The following is a 20,274-nucleotide window of genomic DNA, read 5'->3' as shown; positions in this document are numbered from 1 at the left end:
TTATATCGGCAGTAAAATATCAAAATGCTTAATAATTCTTCCATAAGACATAGTTGAAGCAAGGTATAAGTTCTCTCAAGGCGCCTTCTCAAACTACTTATATTTTATTTTTTTTGCTTTGGATGCTTGGAAGGAAGCTCTTCACATAACTATTTGTATGTTTTGAACAGCGTAAGACCAACTAGTGTGGCATATCGCTTTGTAACACATCATGCCATGTCAAGTCTTCTTACTAGGGTACATTGACAGATACCATTTTCTTCTCAAGATTGGCTTTCCATCGTTCCGCCACTTCATCTGCAAAAGATATATAATTGTCTCTGCTATAGAATATTTTACAAAAATGAAGGACTGCGGCCCCTCAAGAATATTTCTATTGGTACACAGTGAGTTTTTAAGCAGTGTTTTCACTAAAAATACAGATCATACACTGATGTAAACCAATTGTATGCAACATTGAATCGTAGTCGTTCCTCGAGTATATGAAAGTAAAGCATGCAGAGGGCCCCAGTAAGAGTTTACCATGAAGCCTTATGGATCATGTGTAAGATATTCAGAAATTTTGCTATGTTACACTTCTTGGCCATCAAGCACTCTTTTATCTCAGCAGAACTGCAATATGGAATTTTATGTAAGTTTTATTTATCGAATATAAACCATCTAGCATAGATTCCGATTAGCCCTTTACTCGCTGATGTGCATCCGTTACTAATTTATCCAAAATTTGCTTTGCATTTAAGGTGCCATTGTCAGAAAATTCTGCAGCAGCAGATGCATTTTGGCCTGCTAACAATAACATATAATCTGTTAAATTGCACTTAGTTGCATATGTTGCAATGTCTTTGGTCTTTGAAGAGTGGATATCATAGTGTGGTATAACTGAGTCGTCACCATTGCTTTGCTCAAAAATAACGTCCTCAATGCGCTTCATCAGCAAATTAGGATAAGCACGTACGTATCTACCAGTAATAGCCCTTGTGATTTTGGTTTGCTCTGCGACGTTAGCCGAGTTTAACAAAAATTTGCGATGTGCTGTGGGCGTGCTTGATTCTTTCGCCAGCATGAATAAAGTACCTAAAGCAACAGCATCAGCCTTCCAATCGTTCAGAGCAAGATATACATCTTCCCCAGTCGATAGGCCTCCTGCAGCAATAATGGGGATAGGAAAGCGATCGCAAATGGATCGAACAGCTTTGACCAACTTTTCAGTAGGTAATTGTTTTTGATCCTCATCAGCCACGTCCCTCATTACCGGTGAGAAGCTGCCTCGGTGACCACCCGCTTCCAAACCTTGTAATACAATAGCATCTGCCTTTCTCGTCGGATCTGTAGGACACAATCCTGCTAGTACTTTAGCTTCATTTACCGTCGTCGCTGTACCAATAAGAAATGTGCCGTTACTCCAAAATCTTTGAAGTATTGTATCTGGTAAAAGACCAAATGTGAATGAAACAACTGGAACATGCTCCTCTAACAGTACATTGATTTGAGCATCAAATGGCGGAGACCTTAATTGGAACTTCTCAGGTTGCGGCAAGCTTAGCTCCTGACGGATTTTGTTTAGCACATCATCAGTAGGCGCATAATGCTTGTTAAGCTCTGCTTCAGTAGGCGCTTTGGTAGTACGACAAAAGAGATTGACAGCGAAAGGCTTCGATGTTTTGGCTCGAATAGATCGGATAAGAGTTCGAAGTTCATCAGCAGGTATCATTCCAGCTCCCAATGATCCAAGGCCTCCCACTTCACTGACAGCGGCTACTAAATCACTTCCAGTATGGCCAGCACAAGGTGCCTGGATAATAGGATATGTTATTTTCAATGCACGGGTTAAAGTTGTCGCCATAAGCGACGAGGTTGTATGTGTTGTTGCCATTCGACCTTGATAAAAGAAGAAAACTTGAAAAGAAATGAGAAGAAAAAGAGACGTGAGAGAACCATTCCACAAGTTGCTTATTGCCCGAAGAAAAAGGTACAAGACAGTCCCAAGCGCAATTCTACGCCGATTCTTCCTGGTGAGTCTATATAAATTAGAGTTAGCTTCACCAAAACTTTTGCTTTCCTTGTAAATAGAATGTAACTTGTCATTTTATTCTATTGGCCAATACAATTTTGAACAAGGGGACATTCAAAATAATAATACACTCAAAAATGATTTCCTTTAAAAAACGTGCCTACGTATACATGCAACCATATATTCTATAAATAAGCAACAGTAAGAATTATAAAGCTTATGGCATGCCACGCATATTCGTCGAGACAATGAAAAACGAAGTTTCTAGCATAAAAAATTGTCAACTAAAGATTGCAAGAATTGATGTTTCATACTGGCCTAGTTAGTCTCTAAGGCGATTATGTAGCCTTGATAATTAACTCTAACCTTTATCATGAAATTTAAAGACAACAGATAACGAATAAATCAATGGTTTATAGGATGTATATATTTGGAAGTGAAGTACTTTGGTAGATCACCAGAATTGTACCGACTGGGTCCTTTGTGAATTGAGGTCAACAGTCACTGGAAGGCGTTAAATTCAGAATAAAAAAACACGATTCGACGTGATTTATGCAATCCTACACAATGATTTTTCATCTTTCCTGTTCTTTTTCCTTTTAAATTAACTTATACCTCTATACCCGTTCACAGTTTCTTCTCCATAAATGTGGTTTTTACTGAAGTTTGAAAAGCAGATCACTTCCTCGTCTGGAATGTTTAAGGATTATTCACGATTGAAGCCTGGGACTATGTATAATTTTCGTCCAGGTGGAAGAAATGGTACTCTTTGGAAAACAAAAACAGATATTGGTACAGCAAGCCTTTAACGTATATTACCTTGATTTAAACAGCAGATAGTGCTATACACGTTAGAGTCGAACCTTGGACAGACGTAGTAAATTTATTATAAACAATAAGGGGATGGAGTTTTCCTTTTCCAGTTTTGTGTAAAAGACGTTAATCCTTACACAGTTTGTTGATCCGTTCGCTAGGAAAATCTAAACTCTCGTCCAGAAGTTATTTTGAAGCCTGTAAATGTTCAACTCTATATTGATAATCATTTGAACGATTTAGAGGAACCAAGGTGTTTTGATGGGCAGGTTTTAAGAGTAGGAGGTTCGGATAGGCTATACAAGTAGGTTGGACCATACAAATAAAAGGGAAATAAAAGCTCTAATACGACTGTCACGTTTTTACAGGCTTCATTGGGAAAACATAACAGTCGTTCACGAAATAAAAGGCGACCAAGAAGGACATCAAAGGCTAATAGAAGTCGCAAAAACTTACGGTTTCCATGTCACGAATAGGATTGATGCTTCAGCTACTACTACACATTACTACTTGACAAAGAATAATCTTAAAAAAATTGCTTCAGAACCCAGTGTTAAGCTTGAGACAGCTTTACTTCTGCAGCGGACAATTGTTGATGAGAGCTTTTTCGATCTATTGAACAAGACTGATCAGTACTTTCGTGCGTCATCTTTGTTCGAGAATTGCAATCCTATTGTGCTTGAAAAATTTGGCCCTTGGAAGAAACAAGCTACATTTGGGAAAATGCCTAAACGGCAAAGACTGTTTAGAAACAAAGTTTTTTGGTTCTTTGACGAGCATCAGGTATAATTTGTCTTTTTTCATTACAGAGAGGTTTGGATGTGTTTGGCTAATTGCCAATCCACTTCAGTTCAAGTTATACCAACTCCTTGTGAGAGTGGGAGGTGGAAGCGCAAAATATGCTACTTTCGAAGAAGCTATGAACGCGTCTTTAGACAATAACCAGTTATTTGTTGAACCACCGAAGCTCATTGAGGCGTTCAGACCAGTCAAAGCCCGATATCATCAAGAGTAAGCTTTGCAGAATTCTGTTTTCCACTTTCCTCAAAAAATCATACCAATTCTGATTTTCGTTCGACCCTACTGTATACATTACCGACCTTTATTGATAGATTGGACGTAACACGATGCATCCTACAAAATGAAATTGATTATGCAATTATTTACTGTTCAACCAATATTTTGTGCAATCCTGACGCCGATCCTTCTGAAGAAGTGGATAATTTGATAGAGAACGCAACACTTGAAAGTCCTGAGTCAGTCATAAAAAGAGAGGCAGATGATGATATTGCAACTGTTCCTTACACGCACTATAATGATGAAGCACCCACTGTTCGTGCTGCGTATAATGAAGATGACCCTACTGTGCCTTACGAACACGATGATACTATGGTACCAATCAAGGAAGAAAAAAGTGATGATTATCCTTTGTTTGATGCCGAGATCATTCAAAGCAATGAAAAGGATGGCTTGGACGATGAACGTAAGGACGGTGATTTGCATAATAATGTTAGAGACAAATTGCCTTTGGCTGAGCGAAATGGATATCGCAGCAACCATAGTGATACAGATACTGCTGAAGACGAACAACAAGAGGGTACAGATAATAATGAGGATAGCCCTGCGAAAAGTGGTTCACGACCTATTGAAAGAACACAAGATGAGGATGAAGAGCTGTTTGAAAAAACGCATAATGACGATAAGCAGTTAATTGATGGAGCAGCGGATAACGATATAAACTCTTCTCATAGAATTGGCGCTGATGAAAGTGCCTACGATAACGATATTTCCATGGATGAGGCGGAAATAGATCCAACACCGCAAATGCCCGATGACTTAATGGATATGGATAGCTTTTTTGATAACATGTTCGCTAAAACAAATAGTCAAATTGAGCAAAAAAAGAAAGAAAAGCAAAGACAGCAGGAATTGAAGAGAAAACAACAGGAGGAACGTCAGCGACGGGAGAGCTCCGAAAGAAAACAACAGGAGGAGATGCAACGACTAGTAGATGAGGAAATCAAACGATATGAGCAAGAAAAGCAGGAACAAGCAGCTGAATATGCTCGCCAACAACAACAGAGAGAGCAAGATGTAATTCGTGATGATGACAGAAATTCGAGACAAAGAGTTGAAGCAGAGTTACCAAAAGAATCAGTAGATTCTACAATGAGGGACACAGAAATTTCAGAGAGTAACGAAAACTGTAACGAACAGGCAAATAGCACTCAAAATGAGAATAGAGAACAAAATAACGATGCTATAGGTGATAGACAATGCTGCATCATTTTTGCACCTTTAGTAGTCAATAGGAGGCCCCCAAACATTGCAGCACCAGCGGAAGCATATGAAGAAGGCAATACTGCAATCAACTATAAAAGATTTAAGAAGGTGAAACATCTTCAGGAATACGCAAATACTATCTATTCATGGACAGATACTGTTACAAATAGCCAGTTACAAAGAAATAGACGTAAGCCAACATGATTGCTATGAATTCCTCTTTGTCTGATCCTTTTACCAACACTCAGAATATATTTTCTTTTTCTCTTCTTATTGCAAACAGTCACTGGTATCGGTCAACCGCGCTTCGGTGAGACCCGCTTGACTGCAACAGAGATTGATGATGACATGGTAATACGACCAACAACAAATCGCAACCGACGTTTACGTAATATGTAATCATTGGAAAACCTACCATCACCAGATGCAATAAACTACCCTTACAGTCAATAGAGATTTTGATACAGACTGTCAAATTGCTTGAAAACAACAATATTCAAGGGTTAAAAGACTAATTGAAGACACATGTTATCTTTCAATGTTTGGTTCATGGCTTTTTAATGTACAAATATAAAAATTGCTGAAAGTCGAAAGTTGTGTACAGAGTGGAGGTATCATGAAATAATCATTGTGTTCCTAGTATTATTGGCTACGCTAGAGTTTGAAGGCAAACTATCTGTAGCTGATTCGTTTGGATAATAATAGAAGCTGATTGCAATGACAATATATACTGCCATAAGCATAAGCCCTTCTAGCCAGTTACTTTCACCGTCCTGAAATAAATAATAGGGGAATGTTTAATTGGGAAAAGGGGAACGGTTTTTTTGTATATTCTACTTTTTAACTTACCATAATTAGATAATTGACCATTATGACAGCGATCAGAAGAACAGCAGTTTCATAAATATTAAAATACAAACTCATATCAACATGCATGCCCCATCCAATGATAACCATGAAAGGAGTAACTAACAACGCAATCTGCATACTACTGCCGACTGCTACACCCAAAGCCAAATCCATCTATCGAATATAACAATGAAGGTGTCAATAGTGATGCTCTTCAAACATGGCAACAACTACTACTATACCTTATTCTTCACAGCACAGGTAACGGCTGTTAAATGCTCGGCAGCATTACCTACGATAGGAATTAAAATGAGGCCTACAAAAGTTTCGCTTATATGCCAGACTTTGGTCACTTCTTCTATTGCAGAAACCAAAAATTCGGCACAAACACCAATTATCACAGTTACTAATATTAAGCTATAAGAAATTGAAACAAGAAGGAGTTGGATTAATATACAGCACGTCGCTGCTCCCTTTTTATGTTCATTTGTCATTGTGAACCGTTACTTACAGAATAACAGCCATTGTAGCTGGCAGCTGAGGTTCTTCAACTTCGTCATTTTCGTCTTTAATTGAATCATTACTAAGAGAAAGTCCTTGCTCAGTCATTCTAAAGGGATCCAAATTTCTGCCAGAAAGCTGACTTGCCCTGCGGCTCTCCGATACAGAAGGTGTCATAAACTATAGACTCCATCATTAGAGAGGATCAAAAAGGAAGGTATTGTTAGTTTTTTTCACGCATTTGATCTATTTCATCGTTTTCAGGGTTTTCTCTTCCTTTTTTTTTTTTTTTACCAAATGCTTGTGTGTCCTGAGCTACATAGGGAAGCAAAAATAAATTCAGTTTATCAATTGATTGATTTAATGAGCTAACGTGAATGGCTAACTTACCTGAAAGTATAGGTATGAAAAGTAAAGAATCAACAAGATAATAGAGGTTGCTCTCGAGATACTCAATATAGCTTGTGTCAATTCACTTGCTGATTCTACAGTCGTTGACGATGTCAAATGAATGGAGCCATAGAATGCGGCAGGTATCATAAGGGAAGCGACTGATATAAACAGTAAAGAAGCTGACGTTTGCGCAACTGTTTTATTGAAAAATTGCGCTTTGTGATAGTAACCGCCGCTCCAGAAACACATACCGAGAACGAGTAATAGATTGGATAATATAGAACCCAGCATAGAGGCTTGAACAACAACGACCAAATTCTGCGTGAGCGAAATGATGGAAATGATCAGCTCAACGGCATTTCCAAACGTAGCGTTGAGCAAGCCACCTATGATCTAATAAATTATCAAGATACATTAAAAAAGAAACTCTTTAGTAACATCATTTGTTGCATTGCGTTCATTGTAGCTAACTTTTTTATTGCTTTTTTTCTACCTCACCGGTTCTCAAAGCTATATCTTCTGTTGCATAGCCTAATAGTTTAGCCAAAGGTATGATTGCCAAGAAGTTCAAAATGAATGTTACAGTTGGTGACCAGATAAAATGAGACGCCATGCCAAAGGGGACAAATATAAGTAGTACATTCACCCAAGAAGATTTTATAATTTTCATGAGTCCCTCTACTATGGTGATCCTCTTGCTATTAACAAAGGATATGCCTTCCTTCTCTTCGGCAGAACTGATTTCGTTCATTGCATTTGTATTAACAACGGAAAGATTTTCGCTTTTGATGGAAGTTGGCTGTGGTTGCTGACTAGGTATAGACGATGATATGGACGACTTTGACGTTAACGTTGTTGTTTGGTTTATTTTTATCATGGAAGAATTTGATGCGATAGTAGTGTTGGGGTTTATATTTATGGACGAAGAATAGTAATCTGATTCGAGACTATATCCTTGATCCATTCGAATAATTAATTGATAACTGTATAAGAAAAGACAGTTAGAGATAAGGTTCTCACTCGAAATGACATTTATTTCAGCAATTGTTGTGGTTGAGTAACTTTGCTTTACCATATTAAGGCAAACTCTACTTTAAAGGAAAAAGATACAAGAAATGGTTCAAACCCACAATCATTCAAATACGATAATGTGTTCTTTGGATCAGTTTTTTAAGCATGATAATAATTATAACACGCGCTCGATGTAAAGTACGTATAGAATTCACTATCGGCTCGATGTATGGATTTTTAGAGCACTTTTAGGGGTAGATCAAAGTTCGAGCTTACACAAAATGAAAAAAAACAGTACACGTGTAATGGGTACAAATTTGAGCCACACTTTGCGCGACATATGGCGGAGAAGCCAAAAAATACGTTCATTAATGATAAACCACCTGCGAGTAACATTATATCATGCGACTATGCTCAGCAATAACTTACAATACATAATGTGCAGAGAAAGACGAAACAAATGCGCTCGGTTGTAGTAGAATAACCGGTTGCTAAAGAGTTAAGGCTAGTGAGCATTTGCCCAATCGCTAAGTTAGGTTTATCATCCTAGGAGAACTATTATACAAGTATTCGTATTCACCAACAATTATTGCTAATAATGTCAATTTTATTTTGAGTTGTCTAATCCTTCTTTTCTTCTCCAGGAGTAATCTCCTTGATAACTTTAGCAGGATTACCAACAGCAAGAACGTTGGCAGGAATGTTCTTTGTAACGACAGCACCCGCGCCAATTGTAGTTCCTTGGCCAATAGTAACACCTGGGCAAATAATGGCACCACCTCCAATCCATACACCATCCTCAATGGTCACATTCTTACCCTGTTCCCAACCTTGCTTCCTCAGGTTAGGATCTAATGGATGATTGACTGCATAAATATGGACACCAGGTCCAATGAACACTTGGCTTCCAATGTTGATTTTACCAATATCTAGAAAGACACAATCATAGTTGATTTCTGTATTATAGCCAATGTTGACATTATATCCATAGTCGCATCTAAAGTTATGCGCAATGCGGCTATTTTCTCCAAATGAATTAAAAAGACTTGATAGCAATTCTTGTTCACGTTTTGGCTGTTCACCCAAGGATGCCACTTCATTAAACTCCTTCAAAACCTTACGGCAGTAACATCTATCCTTTGTAAGTTCGTCACTACTCGGAAGATACTGTTCTCCTGCTAACATCTTTTCTTTTTCTGTCTTTGTGTCATTAATTGTTGCCATTTCGAGCTTTCTGATTATCTTCAAATGTACGTGAAAAATAGAAAATCCAGAAACGGAAGAAAGAAGGATAGAAGTCAAATTTATGTGGGAATTGCTAGCAACGCGTCGGAAGGCAAAGTATATTGCTTTTTGGGGTTTATATGGTCCGTAACAACATATTTAAAAAACAGATTCAGACAGCCTAATTGTGCTTGGCGACGATGACAAAGAACTTTTTGAAACTGCTGAAAATGAATTAAGAGATGGTTCATTATGGTACAGTGCTGCAAATTGTACAATTATGCAAATTTTATTAGTTATCGACTGTAAATGGCAATAATGTGATATATGAAAGCAACGCGTCATCTACATGGTATCCTATTTCGTAGAATATTAAATATCAACAAACACTTGCCGGAAAAGTAGAAAGTTCAGCAAAGAGCAACTTACCATCATTCTACCAAATTCCTTATAGTTAATACGACCATCACCGTCAGTATCGGCTTCCTTAATCATTTCTTCAAGTTCTTGGGCGGACAAGTTTTGGCCTGAAAAAGAGGAATTAGTAGCCATTCCTCAATAAAAGCTATCTTCTTTTGCTTACCGAGGTTGGTCATAACAGTACGGAGTTCATCTTGAGTGATATAGCCATCATTATCTTTATCAAAGACCTTGAAAGCATCCATCAGGTCATTTTGCGCATCGTCATTAGCCTTCATCCTAGTAAAAATTTTGCGCGAGCAATATTGTTTTAGAGCCGTGTAGCTGTATGGATGTCAGCAAAAGCACAATATAACACTACTTACCGAGACATAATAGTCAAGAATTCTTGGAAATCAATAGTGCCATTGTTATCAGCATCTACCTCTTTAATCATGTCCTTCACTTCAGCATCTGAAGCTTCCTGTCCCAAGTTACGCATGACTTGAGAGAGCTCATTGATATCAATGGTTCCATCACCGTTCTTGTCAAATAAATTGAAAGATTCTCTAATTTCATCAATTTGTTCTTTGTTGAAGGTATCAGCCTAATATAGTATTTGTTTCAATAAAGGTGCCTTTTGCTTCTTTTCTTTGGCTCAGATGAGCTGCTTCTTTCTGATGGCTAGACTTACCATAGTGTTAATATTAGTCAAGTTTCTCAATTAAGGAAAAACGTAGAAAAGAAAGAGAAAGAGTGATGTAGCTTTTTGTCATGAAAGGAGGTTGCCAGTCGTACAAAAATGTTGGGACTCAGGCTTTTTTGTTTAAATAAGCTTTTACCGCATTTGGAGCTTCAAGAAAACACCGCTGAAAAAAGTTCATGCAGATTTATTCAAAGGTATCATTTCTCAACCACGAGCCGAAGGTGCATTTGTAAACGCATATTTTTATTTGAATGTTGGAATCCCTAAAAGCAGGGCTAATTCCGAATTTATACTTTTATTTTGTAAGTAAAGAGCTTTGTTATCTTTAAGAAGGAAAGAGGAATCTAATAAGGGTTTGGTTGCTACGGCATACATATTCAATATCAGTTTAGTATTTACATTATGAGCGGAAAAGGAACGAATTGGGGATATACACAGAAAAAGGAGAGGTAGAAAAAAAAAAAAAAAAAAGATTCAACAGTAATTAATGCATAAAGACGTGAGCTTAGAGCATAGTTGGCAGTAAAAATATAAGTAAAATGTGAATAAATGATATAGTTCTTAAGAGGAAAGAGTAGAATTAGCCATAACGTCTTTCGTCTTCGTCTGAACTGCTGTAATTTGATGATGCAGAAGTAGTTGACGAAGATAGTGGATAATGATAGGGCTGAACGAAAGATTGCTGTTGCTGCAAATAGAAACTGGACTGCTGATCTGCGACAGTAGTATTAGTAATGGCTGAGGAGGCATAGATGTTATTGTTATCGAGATGAACGAAACAGCCAGGACAATCACACTCACTTCCATTAAAACAGGTAATGATACGCGTTACTGTCGATGCTGAAATATTATTCATACTATCGGCAGTAGTTGCAGTAGTAGTAATATGCTTAGTGTTGTTGTTATTAATAATCGTACTAGTGGGATTTAAGAGTAAATTGCCAGTTGAAGTATCAATAAGACTGGAAAGTGGCGTAATCGTAATCATAACTGATTCTCCTTGTTGCTGTTGACTATGTTTAAGGAAAGAAGGAGTTGACATGGTTGGCCTGAACTTATTTTGTAATTGATCTTGTTGTTGATGAAAAGCGAACTGCTGTTGATCCAAACAGATAGGCATTTCACTGATGGCATCAGTTGTAGATTGTTGAGACACCGTAGAGAAAGTCGACGATGATGAAGACGTTGTTGTAGCTGTTCTTATCATCTGTACACTGTCAAATGTGCCACGTTGTCGCTCACAGAAAATACTCTCAGAACCCAATATTCCAGTACACTGGTCATTTCTAGGTAAAATGAGATTGTCGAGAAGCGATAGATTATTACGCTCGGCCATAAGAATATCCTCATCTAAATCTATATTGCTATTCTGGTCATGCGTCAAGATAATATCGTCATCATTCTTTTGTATGTGTGGCAAATTGACTGGGTCTGAAAAGGAAGACAGTTGTTGTAAGGGAACTGCTGATGAAGTTAAAGCCAGGTCATGAGAAATTTCCTGAGCAGTGTCCATGTCAATAGATGCAGCAGTAATAGGTTGATTGTTGATGGTTTCTGAGTTGTTAGCCATTTGTTGCTGTTGGAGTTGCTGCTGCTGCTGCTGCTGCTTTTCAAAATGACGTGATGATGCTTCTTGACTGAAATGGCTAGTTGCATCTAGAAAATATAGCTGCTGCTGCTGCTGCTGCTGCTGCTGCTGCTGCTGTAAATTCTCAACCTGATTAACACTATTATTGACCGCAATACCGCCATTGTTGGGCACATGAGCAGATAAAATTGTACTTTTATTGTTGATAGGGTTAGTGCTCATATGATGTTGTGGCAGAATAGGTATAGTACTGATAGTTGAACGTCTTTTTTTGATACAATTCGCAACTGTTTCGATTTTTCTGGAAAACGAGCATTTACGCGAGGAGCGATTGACAGCTTTCACCGTATGTTCATCATGAATACTCTTAGTCGGCTTTTCAGAAGGGCTCAAGTGGAGCTCATAGGACAATGATGGGAGCAACTCGGTTTGGAATCGAGAAGTGTAAAGTTCGCTATCTAAAGCAGCTGCTAGCTTTATAGGGAACGACTTTGATAACGAAGATGGACTGTCTGATGTAGTGGTAACAGTGGCAGAATTCGCTTTTGTCTGTTGTGGAGAAGCGCTTAATGCAGATATTGTAGGAGTTGTAGTAGTAACAAGCTTATCAAATATGTCAATATCATTGCTATTTTTTAGAAGCTTTGCGGTCAATTCATGGCATGAGCACTGTACAGACAATGCATTGTCATTTTGTTGCTCTATCAACACATTAGTATCCTTGTAATTTGAGTTGGTCGTGTAATCAATGAGGAGCGGCTGCTTTTCCGGTTGTTGTTGACAATCACTACATGTCGGCTGATTTACAACGTTTACAAGAGTAGAATTACCCGAATTTGTGTTGCCTGCAGTAATACGTGAACGAAAAACTACAATCAGCTCACTGCTACTAGCTTTCAAAGCTACCGCTACCAATTCATTCATATTCATTTACTTTTTAGCTTGTCAATACAAGGACACTTGATATGGATTTGGCGGGTCTTTCTGAGTTCTCTACAATAAGTGCATTGGGTAACAGGTCGGCCCTTTTTACGAATTTCATATATGGGGCGATCAGTATGTTTACATTTAGAAGAACGATGGCCCTGATTTCAGCAAGTAATAAGTATATTATAGATATTAATATTTCTGGTTAATCAAATAATACTGCTCCGTTTTTTTTTACATACCTTGACACATGAACTACAAGCGAACTTTATGCCGTTGATAAACATTATCCCAAGTTTTCACTTCACGATAGAATTGTATGCTTGTTTGAGACAAAGTATAGAGTTACGATTGCACTGATAAAGACTATGCCGGCTTAAACGATACAAGTGCGTCTTAAAAGCGAAGCCTTGAGATGAATCTCTTGCAAAAAGACAATTGTCTTTTTATAGCTTTCGTTAAAATTTTGCTGTAAGGATCGTTTGTATTGAAGGATTCGAGAGAATAAGTAACCGCAGGGTTCCACGTATGAGCGAAAGTATTTACAATATTAGAATGGGTATAAGTGAGGACCTGGTCTAGCAAACATTAATTTTTGATTGCTGATTACCTTTCGATATTCGTTCGGCTATTTTGATGCGCTTTAGAAATGTAGACAGTAGTTAAGTAAAGTTTGAAGGGTATATAAAAACTAAGAGTGATGAAAATTGGGAAAAAATGAAGTAGAAAAATTTGAAAGTTGGACAGTATATGTTTATATAGGAAACTCATCTTCAATTTTGTCGATCAGTTTTTGCTTTTAATTTGTATCTCCACAAGCAGATAATATCAAAAAATTGGGTAGGATTTTGGTGTAATAACAAATATGTCAATATTTTAAAGATCCCCTGACAGAAAAATATCTTTTTTTATTGTAATTAATTACTTTGCACAACTCTTATTTGGATTTTGAGCTAATGTAGCATTATCATCATCATCTTTTTTTCTCAATGGGGAGGTGTGCAAAGTGTACAGCTCGGCCAAATTAACTCATGTTACCCGTGAGCAGGCTAGTCCTGCTCATTTCCCCTGGAAAAAAAAAAATCAAAGTCAACCTTCAATAGCGATTTGAGCTCATTTTTCTGCCATCTCTTCACTTTGGTAACTTAGAGCTTTATGGCTTTTACTATGACTTGCTTTTACTTCTTTTCTCCTGATAAATAGCCATTTAACGTAACAATGATTCCCAGCTAGTTCCCTTTTTCCTCACGTGATGGGAAGCTTTTATTGAACAAATTAAACATGTGCTTACACTTTATCATTATGCAAGGAAACGATATTTTATAAGCTAATATATGCAAATGTACAAAAAGCAAGTTATGTTTTCTGTAAAATTTTTGGAGGGAAAAATATTGCCTCATTGTTTATGACTATCATATCGGAAAGCGTTACAAACCGTCTGTTATGTAGATATCCAATCCTGAGAAACAAAGTCTTCTGTTGCATGAAGGAGAAAGTACAAAATTTCTCATTAACACTAAGACCTCGAAGCATATCAGTGGCATAGCTCTTGTAAACTCCTCCTACTGTTTGACCTTAAGATACTAGCGCCAGTTAATGGCTTGGTAGACCAATGAAGCGAGAATAAAAAGGTAAATTTTTCAGGTCAGTTTCCAAACAATGATAAAACTTTATTCGCCAGGTTCAAAATCTTTGATTGATAAAGCTAATTGCAAATCTTAAGCTATTGAAGAACACTAACTACTTTTTACCATCAGCAAGTATGGTATCTGAACAATATGCGTGTAATTGACTTTTATTAAAGCAATGAAGTGTTTGCTATGCGCATTTGACTCTTCAGCTTGGGAAAGTATTATCGAGGTGCAATAACACGGTAAGATTGATAAATCAAAGAATTCCGTAGCGTTATTATCTTACGGTTTTCAAAAAGGAACTCTTTATCCCTATACAACGTTTGGGGAAGAAAGGATAGACTAAAGAAGTACTTTGTTTAGAAACCTTGCCTTATGCTAACGAGAACCCGCAAGCTTGTTTTAACTACGGCCTATTGGCCTTTAAGTTCTGATCAAGAGACTTCATAAATAAAAAGAAAAAGCGATTGTCATTTTAAATGAACTACGCAAAAGATTTTAAGAAATTCATCACCTAAAGATGTTGCTTAAATGGAAGACAACCTTGGAAAAATCTAGAAAAGAAACTCATATTCTGCAGAATGCATCGAAAAGACTTGGTACATAAAATACAAGATAGCTGACTGGCTCCACAGTGGGACAAGCTTCTTTAAACATAGCAATTTTTTGCTGATCCCGATTAAATCCTATTTTTGTTGGAAAACTATATATGCTTCATTCATTAATGAAAAATAGGGCTTGAGACAAATGCAGCTGGGTTGACAGCGTTCAGATGATCAGATCAAGGTTAATAAAATTTATAGAGCAACATCAAATTTGCTCAGAAACTTTATATGCCTTGAGCTCGATGATGATTTGAGACAGGCAATAATTCTCATTTGGCGACATTGCCTCCAATTATAGCAACGTTTATTTTCATTTTTAATTAGAAAGCTTGAAACCTATGCCCTAACAGTTGATGATTAATCAGAGTTTCGACATAGCACAAATATTTGTTGTCACCACTATGCTGGTAGTCTTTAAATGATATGGTTAAAATTGTGCGACTGACTATAATAATCATATGATTCTCTATTTTTTTGGTGATATCTTCTTCAACTCTTATGGGTATCGTTATCTCAATGAGAAAAGTATAATTTATCATTTCGCAGAAACCCTTCTATCATAGTTTGCAGCCGACAACGGCTGAGACTACGCCAGTGCACGTTATATTCCCATTTTAACAGAGATAACGTGCGGATCAGGAACAGGACTTTTAACTTCCTTGTTATGAGGTGATTTAAGTGCTGCTGAAAGACCCACTTTTTCTATCATAAAAAAGGTAGAATAGCTTACAGCGATCTCATTAGATTTGAAAGAGACGTGAGTGGTTCAGAGCTTCGTGCACCATGTTAGAATGATGCTGTTCATTAATGCCAAATCGTTTACGATCTGAGTAAAATTTGAGCAAAAAGAAGACGTTACTATCGTCTGAGGAAATGAAGACCATGATGTATTGACTTGCAATTATCTGCATGGGACAATTTGGGAGTAACTGAAGTGCCTGTAATTCTTCAGTAGTAGAACTTAAAGCTTGCTGCTCGACGCTTCACAATTTGATTTGTTGGACTTTACCCACTGTTTGTAATCATTCTGACCTTAGTTTAATAAATGAACAATTCAACTAACCAAAGAATTTTATAAATGGAGTATGGTATAAAGGTGCAGCTTTTGAAGCGGTACTTCACCATCTTGCAAAAGCGCCGGTCTCAACTTTGTATGAGGACCAATCAAGTGTTTGTTGTAAAGTGTATTAGGAGTAGGAATAAAGAAAGATCTACTTGTAATTGATGTCCTTCGAAGATAAGGATGTTCTCTGAGTTGACTTTGGTAGCAGTGATTCCGAAGTCTCATAAGACAGACATTAAGCGGTCGGAAAAGCAAGCCAGAAAGCTAGAAAGAAGCCAAGGATATGTCTTCAGAACGTGAAGACATCTTTTTGAACCAAAGAATGCAGTAATAGAGACAAATATGGAAAGGAAAACGTACCACGAGGCGTCAGATGTTCGAAGAAAAAAAGGTAGTCGGCAGTGGAGAATGCAAGCAGCCTAAAACAACAAAACTGGAATTTTGCCGTTTGAAAGCAATGGTCCAAACAAGCAAAAAAATAAAGGATGCTGCTCGTCTAACTGAATCATAATGGTACTGTTGTCTTTGCTGATTACCTCTTTTACTTGAATTAAGTGTTAATAAAGCAAGCTGCAAGTTGCACAGAAATCCAAGCAAACAATATTTTATAGGCTCTGTTATGTAAATGTTATCCACATGGAGGAGGTAAGCCCACTCTTAAGCAGCTTATGACGGTAAATTACTGGCATTGTTTTGTGATTTTTGAGGCAGAGAAAAAAGAACCTCAGCTGAACCATTGATGTCTATTAATCGTATAGCACCGTTGTTGACTGGAGAATCAAGGGGGTTAGGAGGTTCGCAGAAGTGTGGCAAGACGAATGCACAATCATCAGTATAACCAATGAGAACGTGACATTTCAAACATGTCTCTTCTGTTTTCATAACTGAGCCCCCGTCAAATATACACAGTTGGCTGCAGGAAGACTACAATGAAAGCGATCAAAGGCGTATTCTCTGACAAAACTACATTCTCATATCTGTCAGAGAGAACTGGACTATCAAAACTTTAGATTTTCTCTCTGTCTTGTTCATGTCGTTTTGTAGAAAATGGCGGAGTTGGTGTACATTTTTTCATTTTTATTTTCTTTGAGATGCGGACTCATGTGGGGGTTTTCCTTTGTGCCTCTTCAGACATTTCTATTTTTTAGTGCCTAACCATAGTTTACTTACCTTAAACATTCATATCCAATTAGTTCTGTAATTTTTTGCAGTTAATATTCTCAATATGGAGTGGTCGTTTGAGCGACTTCAAGAACTGGCCGCAAAAGTGTCCGCTATTTCTCAGTTTACAGTGGCAGTGCTAGGCTTAATCGCCTTTCTGTTACCCATCTTACAACGATTAACTGTAGTTCACGAAGACACTATTTATCTATTACCAAATTCTGTTGTGTCCTTTATATATCAAATACTTGTTTTTTTCCACATTCCTCAACTGATGGTGTATATCCGACCACAAAAATACTATGATGATCTGTCTAAACGGTTAAATGGTAAAAAAAAATCATGATCGATTGGAAGTGTTATAAGAAAAAGGCCGTTAGAAACTCATTATTAGTTTTATTTGTCCATAGAAAGCGAACTTGCAAAATCAGCGGAAGCTTCAAATATCTGCGTATCCTCACAAGTGGAAGCTAATATTGAGTTTGCACTTGTCACGGGATTAGTCAACACAGGCAACTCATGTTTTATGAATTCGGTCTTACAGGTTCGTACATTTCATACGCGATCAGATTGAATGAAGCTGGAAGTATGGTTATTAACTTGAATATGGGTAATAGGCTTTATCGTCTCTACCTCATTTACATATTTACTTAGAGCATGTTAGTCATACAGTACCCAATGGTGTTCCATTACCAGTAATACGTTCTTTATTAAAAACAATCCGAACACTTACCAAACCACTCAATCGACGGTCCTCTATTCGGCCTACGGATATTGTTACGGCATTATCATCCAACCGTCGTATTATCAGCCGCGAACAACAAGATGCACAGGAATTTTTTCAACTGGTAGCAAGTGCAATGGAGGTAGAAGGACATAGAACGGCAATAACCGAAAGAATAGGTGGAGGATTGAAGGATTTGTTAAGACCGAAAACATTGAAAGGCTACATTACCCGATCAGCTTGTTTACGACGACAGCAACAGCGAAATATAAAAATGTCATCGAACATCCACGGTAGCAGTAGCAAGTTGGAAAACCCTCTCACCGGTTTATTGGCGAATAGGCTTTCTTGCATGCAATGTGGCTACACAGTGAGTATACATTGTTATTATAATCACCTTTTATTATGGATACCTAATCTATGAAACGTGCTTGATAGGGTGCTATTCGACATTTTACTTTCAATAACATTCAACTGAACGTTCCTAGAAAGGTAGGGGCGAGCATATCTAACTATCAGCTAGTCCTTTTGCTTGGTTATCAAGCTAATCTCAAGTTAAAATTTAGTATACGGCAACTTTGGAAGAGTGTCTGTCAGAGTTCACAGAGATAGAATATCTTCAGGACGCTAGCTGTAGACGATGTTCATTTGAAACGACTATCAGACAATTATCGGTACAAATAGAGGCCCTTCAGCATGAATTAAAACGATCAAATAATCTCAGAAAAAAGAGCAAGAGTGAATCTAATATTAGCAGTAGCAACAAAAAGAAAAAGGAACTATTGACACAAATTGTTCATATTGAAAGAATCAAAGAAAAGATTATCAACAGGTTGAAGGCTGGGCGAATAGATGAAGATGATGATGGCGATCAGGCCAATGATAGGATTAAATTGCCACTTGTTAAATCAATCAGTCGGATGAGTACAAAGCAAGTCATGTTAGCAAAACCACCTAAAATACTTTGTTTACACATAAACCGATCAGCTTTTCATACTACTGGTGCTGTTTATAAAAACGCCTGTCGAATTATATATCCTGAATATTTAGATATGTCACCTTTTTGTACCAACGGCACATTACATACACAACCCAATATACCAATTTCGACACCAAGTAATGACGATAATACTACACTAATAAGAAGTAGAAGGAGAGGAGCAGGCGGAAATCTGATATATCGTCTTATGAGTGTGATAGTTCATTATGGTAGTCATAGCTTCGGCCATTTTGTTACTTATAAGCGTCGAATTTATACCAAACAATGCAAATGTCACGAATGTCACAGTACAGCATCATACAGTGCTATGACCAACGGCGAGGAGTGGAAATGCCAAAATGTATGGTATAGAATCTCGGATACAAAGGTGGATGAGTGCAGCATAGACGATGTTATGCGAGCCAACCCTTACATGTTGCTATATGAACTTATTGATGAAGACTCGGATTATAAAAAGAAGAATAATTGCCTTTCTACCGACTGCCTGGTGGAAACAGAGCTTCAACTGCATGAAGAAGCAAGTAAAAATAGTGATAACAGCACTGATTGGTCAGATGAGAATGGAGAGGGTCAAGACGAGGAGAGTACTAATAGTAGCAGTACAAGCAACAGCGGTAGCTCTGCAGTTACAACGGATAAAGACGGCAATCATAACGAAGTATATGATTTTATCCAGGCAAATGACGCTTCGGTCAAAGAAGCATTGCATATTGCGAATTCTCTTATCCATAAACATGATGTGCTGCTGGCGGCACATAACACTGATAACCTCGATTGAAAAGGGAATTATAGATACCCGTTTCCCTATTTTAACAGATGATAGTCATGCAACCTTACCATTCCATTGTACATATCCTCAAAACCCCGCCTCCAAAGCTTGTTACAAATAATTTTTAAAAAAACTAGTAATGTTATGAGATACCAAATTTATTGACCAAGAGAATATAGTAGCAGTAAAAGGGGTCGAGAGACTGTGCCTTAAGATATTGTGAATATATGAGCAAATCCTTGTAATAATGATATATCAGATAATGAAGCTATAAATACATAAATAGGTAAGATAGTACATGCTAGTTGTTTCTTCATTCTGGAATGTTGTCATATGTATGGACTACCGATGAATGTTCAGATAATTAACGTTTAGAAGGGTATTGTCTCAATATCAAATCCTTTCACATTTATACCTGATTTATCCTCTTCAATAAAGTCAACATAAGGCTTTGCACTTAATGTATTAATATGCTCTTTGGGAAATCTGACCAATAAAGCTTTGAAAGCAGCACGGAATTCATAAGTAACTTTACCCCCTACTGCTATAACATCTTCCTTTGCTTGAGAGTAGGTCTCTTGGGTTACAGGTGATTTCAATGCCATAATGTAATCAA

The 20,274-nt window shown here is 37.4% G+C and overlaps 9 protein-coding genes across 9 annotated transcripts; 2 read left to right on the top strand and 7 right to left on the bottom strand.

The window, feature by feature from the left end:
- Positions 1–676: 676 nt before the first annotated feature.
- On the bottom strand, positions 677–1,843 carry BDF20DRAFT_908452 (2-nitropropane dioxygenase; the record flags this gene model as incomplete). The annotated part of the gene is made up of 1 exon (XM_053083481.1): positions 677–1,843. One exon carries the CDS (start codon positions 1,841–1,843, stop codon positions 677–679), a length of 1,167 nt encoding a protein of 388 aa, XP_052931034.1.
- A 1,421-nt stretch (positions 1,844–3,264) lies between these two features.
- Positions 3,265–5,874, top strand: BDF20DRAFT_234587 (uncharacterized protein). Its single transcript, XM_053074976.1, has 4 exons — positions 3,265–3,607; positions 3,675–3,835; positions 3,937–5,297; positions 5,391–5,874. Exons 1-4 carry the CDS (start codon positions 3,548–3,550, stop codon positions 5,504–5,506), a joined length of 1,698 nt encoding a protein of 565 aa, XP_052931033.1. The 5' UTR covers positions 3,265–3,547; the 3' UTR covers positions 5,507–5,874.
- Positions 5,600–7,838, bottom strand: BDF20DRAFT_900996 (Sodium/calcium exchanger protein-domain-containing protein). Its single transcript, XM_053082777.1, has 7 exons — positions 7,344–7,838; positions 6,848–7,243; positions 6,752–6,772; positions 6,468–6,637; positions 6,199–6,373; positions 5,957–6,130; positions 5,600–5,880 (listed from the first exon to the last, which is right to left on the bottom strand). The coding sequence occupies exons 1-7, from the start codon at positions 7,812–7,814 to the stop codon at positions 5,722–5,724; spliced, it is 1,566 nt and encodes a 521-aa protein (XP_052931032.1). The 5' UTR covers positions 7,815–7,838; the 3' UTR covers positions 5,600–5,721.
- Positions 7,839–8,482: 644 nt separating this feature from the next.
- On the bottom strand, positions 8,483–9,085 carry BDF20DRAFT_917657 (trimeric LpxA-like protein; the record flags this gene model as incomplete). Its single annotated transcript, XM_053084596.1, has 1 exon — positions 8,483–9,085. One exon carries the CDS (start codon positions 9,083–9,085, stop codon positions 8,483–8,485), a length of 603 nt encoding a protein of 200 aa, XP_052931031.1.
- A 96-nt stretch (positions 9,086–9,181) lies between these two features.
- On the bottom strand, positions 9,182–10,243 carry BDF20DRAFT_900990 (putative calmodulin). Its single transcript, XM_053082776.1, has 5 exons — positions 10,179–10,243; positions 9,871–10,091; positions 9,669–9,784; positions 9,515–9,612; positions 9,182–9,442 (listed from the first exon to the last, which is right to left on the bottom strand). Exons 1-5 carry the CDS (start codon positions 10,179–10,181, stop codon positions 9,431–9,433), a joined length of 450 nt encoding a protein of 149 aa, XP_052931030.1. The 5' UTR covers positions 10,182–10,243; the 3' UTR covers positions 9,182–9,430.
- Positions 10,244–10,643: 400 nt separating this feature from the next.
- BDF20DRAFT_900986 (uncharacterized protein) lies at positions 10,644–11,893 on the bottom strand. Its single transcript, XM_053082775.1, has one exon. It carries the CDS (start codon positions 11,758–11,760, stop codon positions 10,771–10,773), a length of 990 nt encoding a protein of 329 aa, XP_052931029.1. The 5' UTR covers positions 11,761–11,893; the 3' UTR covers positions 10,644–10,770.
- Positions 11,894–12,704: 811 nt separating this feature from the next.
- On the bottom strand, positions 12,705–12,866 carry BDF20DRAFT_829649 (uncharacterized protein; the record flags this gene model as incomplete). The annotated part of the gene is made up of 1 exon (XM_053078335.1): positions 12,705–12,866. A coding segment is annotated over one exon (162 nt), but the record flags the coding sequence as incomplete, so codon positions are not given.
- Positions 12,867–17,132: 4,266 nt separating this feature from the next.
- Positions 17,133–19,848, top strand: BDF20DRAFT_234404 (uncharacterized protein). Its single transcript, XM_053074975.1, has 5 exons — positions 17,133–17,494; positions 17,560–17,709; positions 17,783–18,259; positions 18,328–18,381; positions 18,456–19,848. The coding sequence occupies exons 1-5, from the start codon at positions 17,492–17,494 to the stop codon at positions 19,665–19,667; spliced, it is 1,896 nt and encodes a 631-aa protein (XP_052931027.1). The 5' UTR covers positions 17,133–17,491; the 3' UTR covers positions 19,668–19,848.
- A 123-nt stretch (positions 19,849–19,971) lies between these two features.
- Positions 19,972–20,263, bottom strand: BDF20DRAFT_917653 (uncharacterized protein; the record flags this gene model as incomplete). Its single annotated transcript, XM_053084595.1, has 2 exons — positions 19,972–20,000; positions 20,074–20,263. 2 exons carry the CDS (start codon positions 20,261–20,263, stop codon positions 19,972–19,974), a joined length of 219 nt encoding a protein of 72 aa, XP_052931026.1.
- Positions 20,264–20,274: the final 11 nt, after the last annotated feature.

This window comes from Mycotypha africana, assembly GCF_025528875.1.
Source record: "Mycotypha africana strain NRRL 2978 chromosome Unknown BDF20scaffold_16, whole genome shotgun sequence".
Taxonomy (NCBI): Eukaryota; Fungi; Mucoromycota; class Mucoromycetes; order Mucorales; family Mycotyphaceae; genus Mycotypha; species Mycotypha africana.
Note: the sequence above shows the minus strand (reverse complement) of the source record. Positions and strands in the feature narration are given on the sequence as shown.

What these genes read in the sequence shown, in the direction of transcription:
- BDF20DRAFT_234587 (XM_053074976.1), top strand. Translation starts at nt 3,548, where the DNA reads ATGCCTAAACGGCAAAGACTGTTTAGAAACAAAGTTTTTTGGTTCTTT. An exon ending in GGTTCTTTGACGAGCATCAG is followed by an intron (nt 3,608 to 3,674) that starts GTATAATTTGTC and finishes AATCCACTTCAG; the next exon opens with TTCAAGTTATACCAACTCCT. An exon ending in CCAGTTACAAAGAAATAGAC is followed by an intron (nt 5,298 to 5,390) that starts GTAAGCCAACAT and finishes TATTGCAAACAG; the next exon opens with TCACTGGTATCGGTCAACCG.
- BDF20DRAFT_900996 (XM_053082777.1), bottom strand. Translation starts at nt 7,814, where the DNA reads ATGGATCAAGGATATAGTCTCGAATCAGATTACTATTCTTCGTCCATA. An exon ending in TCAGGACACACAAGCATTTG is followed by an intron (nt 6,638 to 6,751) that starts GTAAAAAAAAAA and finishes TGGAGTCTATAG; the next exon opens with TTTATGACACCTTCTGTATC. An exon ending in GCTACAATGGCTGTTATTCT is followed by an intron (nt 6,374 to 6,467) that starts GTAAGTAACGGT and finishes AATTTCTTATAG; the next exon opens with CTTAATATTAGTAACTGTGA.
- BDF20DRAFT_900990 (XM_053082776.1), bottom strand. An exon ending in TTCTTGACTATTATGTCTCG is followed by an intron (nt 9,785 to 9,870) that starts GTAAGTAGTGTT and finishes AATTTTTACTAG; the next exon opens with GATGAAGGCTAATGACGATG. An exon ending in TACTGTTATGACCAACCTCG is followed by an intron (nt 9,613 to 9,668) that starts GTAAGCAAAAGA and finishes CCTCTTTTTCAG; the next exon opens with GCCAAAACTTGTCCGCCCAA.
- BDF20DRAFT_900986 (XM_053082775.1), bottom strand. Translation starts at nt 11,760, where the DNA reads ATGGCTAACAACTCAGAAACCATCAACAATCAACCTATTACTGCTGCA.
- BDF20DRAFT_234404 (XM_053074975.1), top strand. An exon ending in TTATGAATTCGGTCTTACAG is followed by an intron (nt 17,710 to 17,782) that starts GTTCGTACATTT and finishes TATGGGTAATAG; the next exon opens with GCTTTATCGTCTCTACCTCA. An exon ending in AACTGAACGTTCCTAGAAAG is followed by an intron (nt 18,382 to 18,455) that starts GTAGGGGCGAGC and finishes GTTAAAATTTAG; the next exon opens with TATACGGCAACTTTGGAAGA.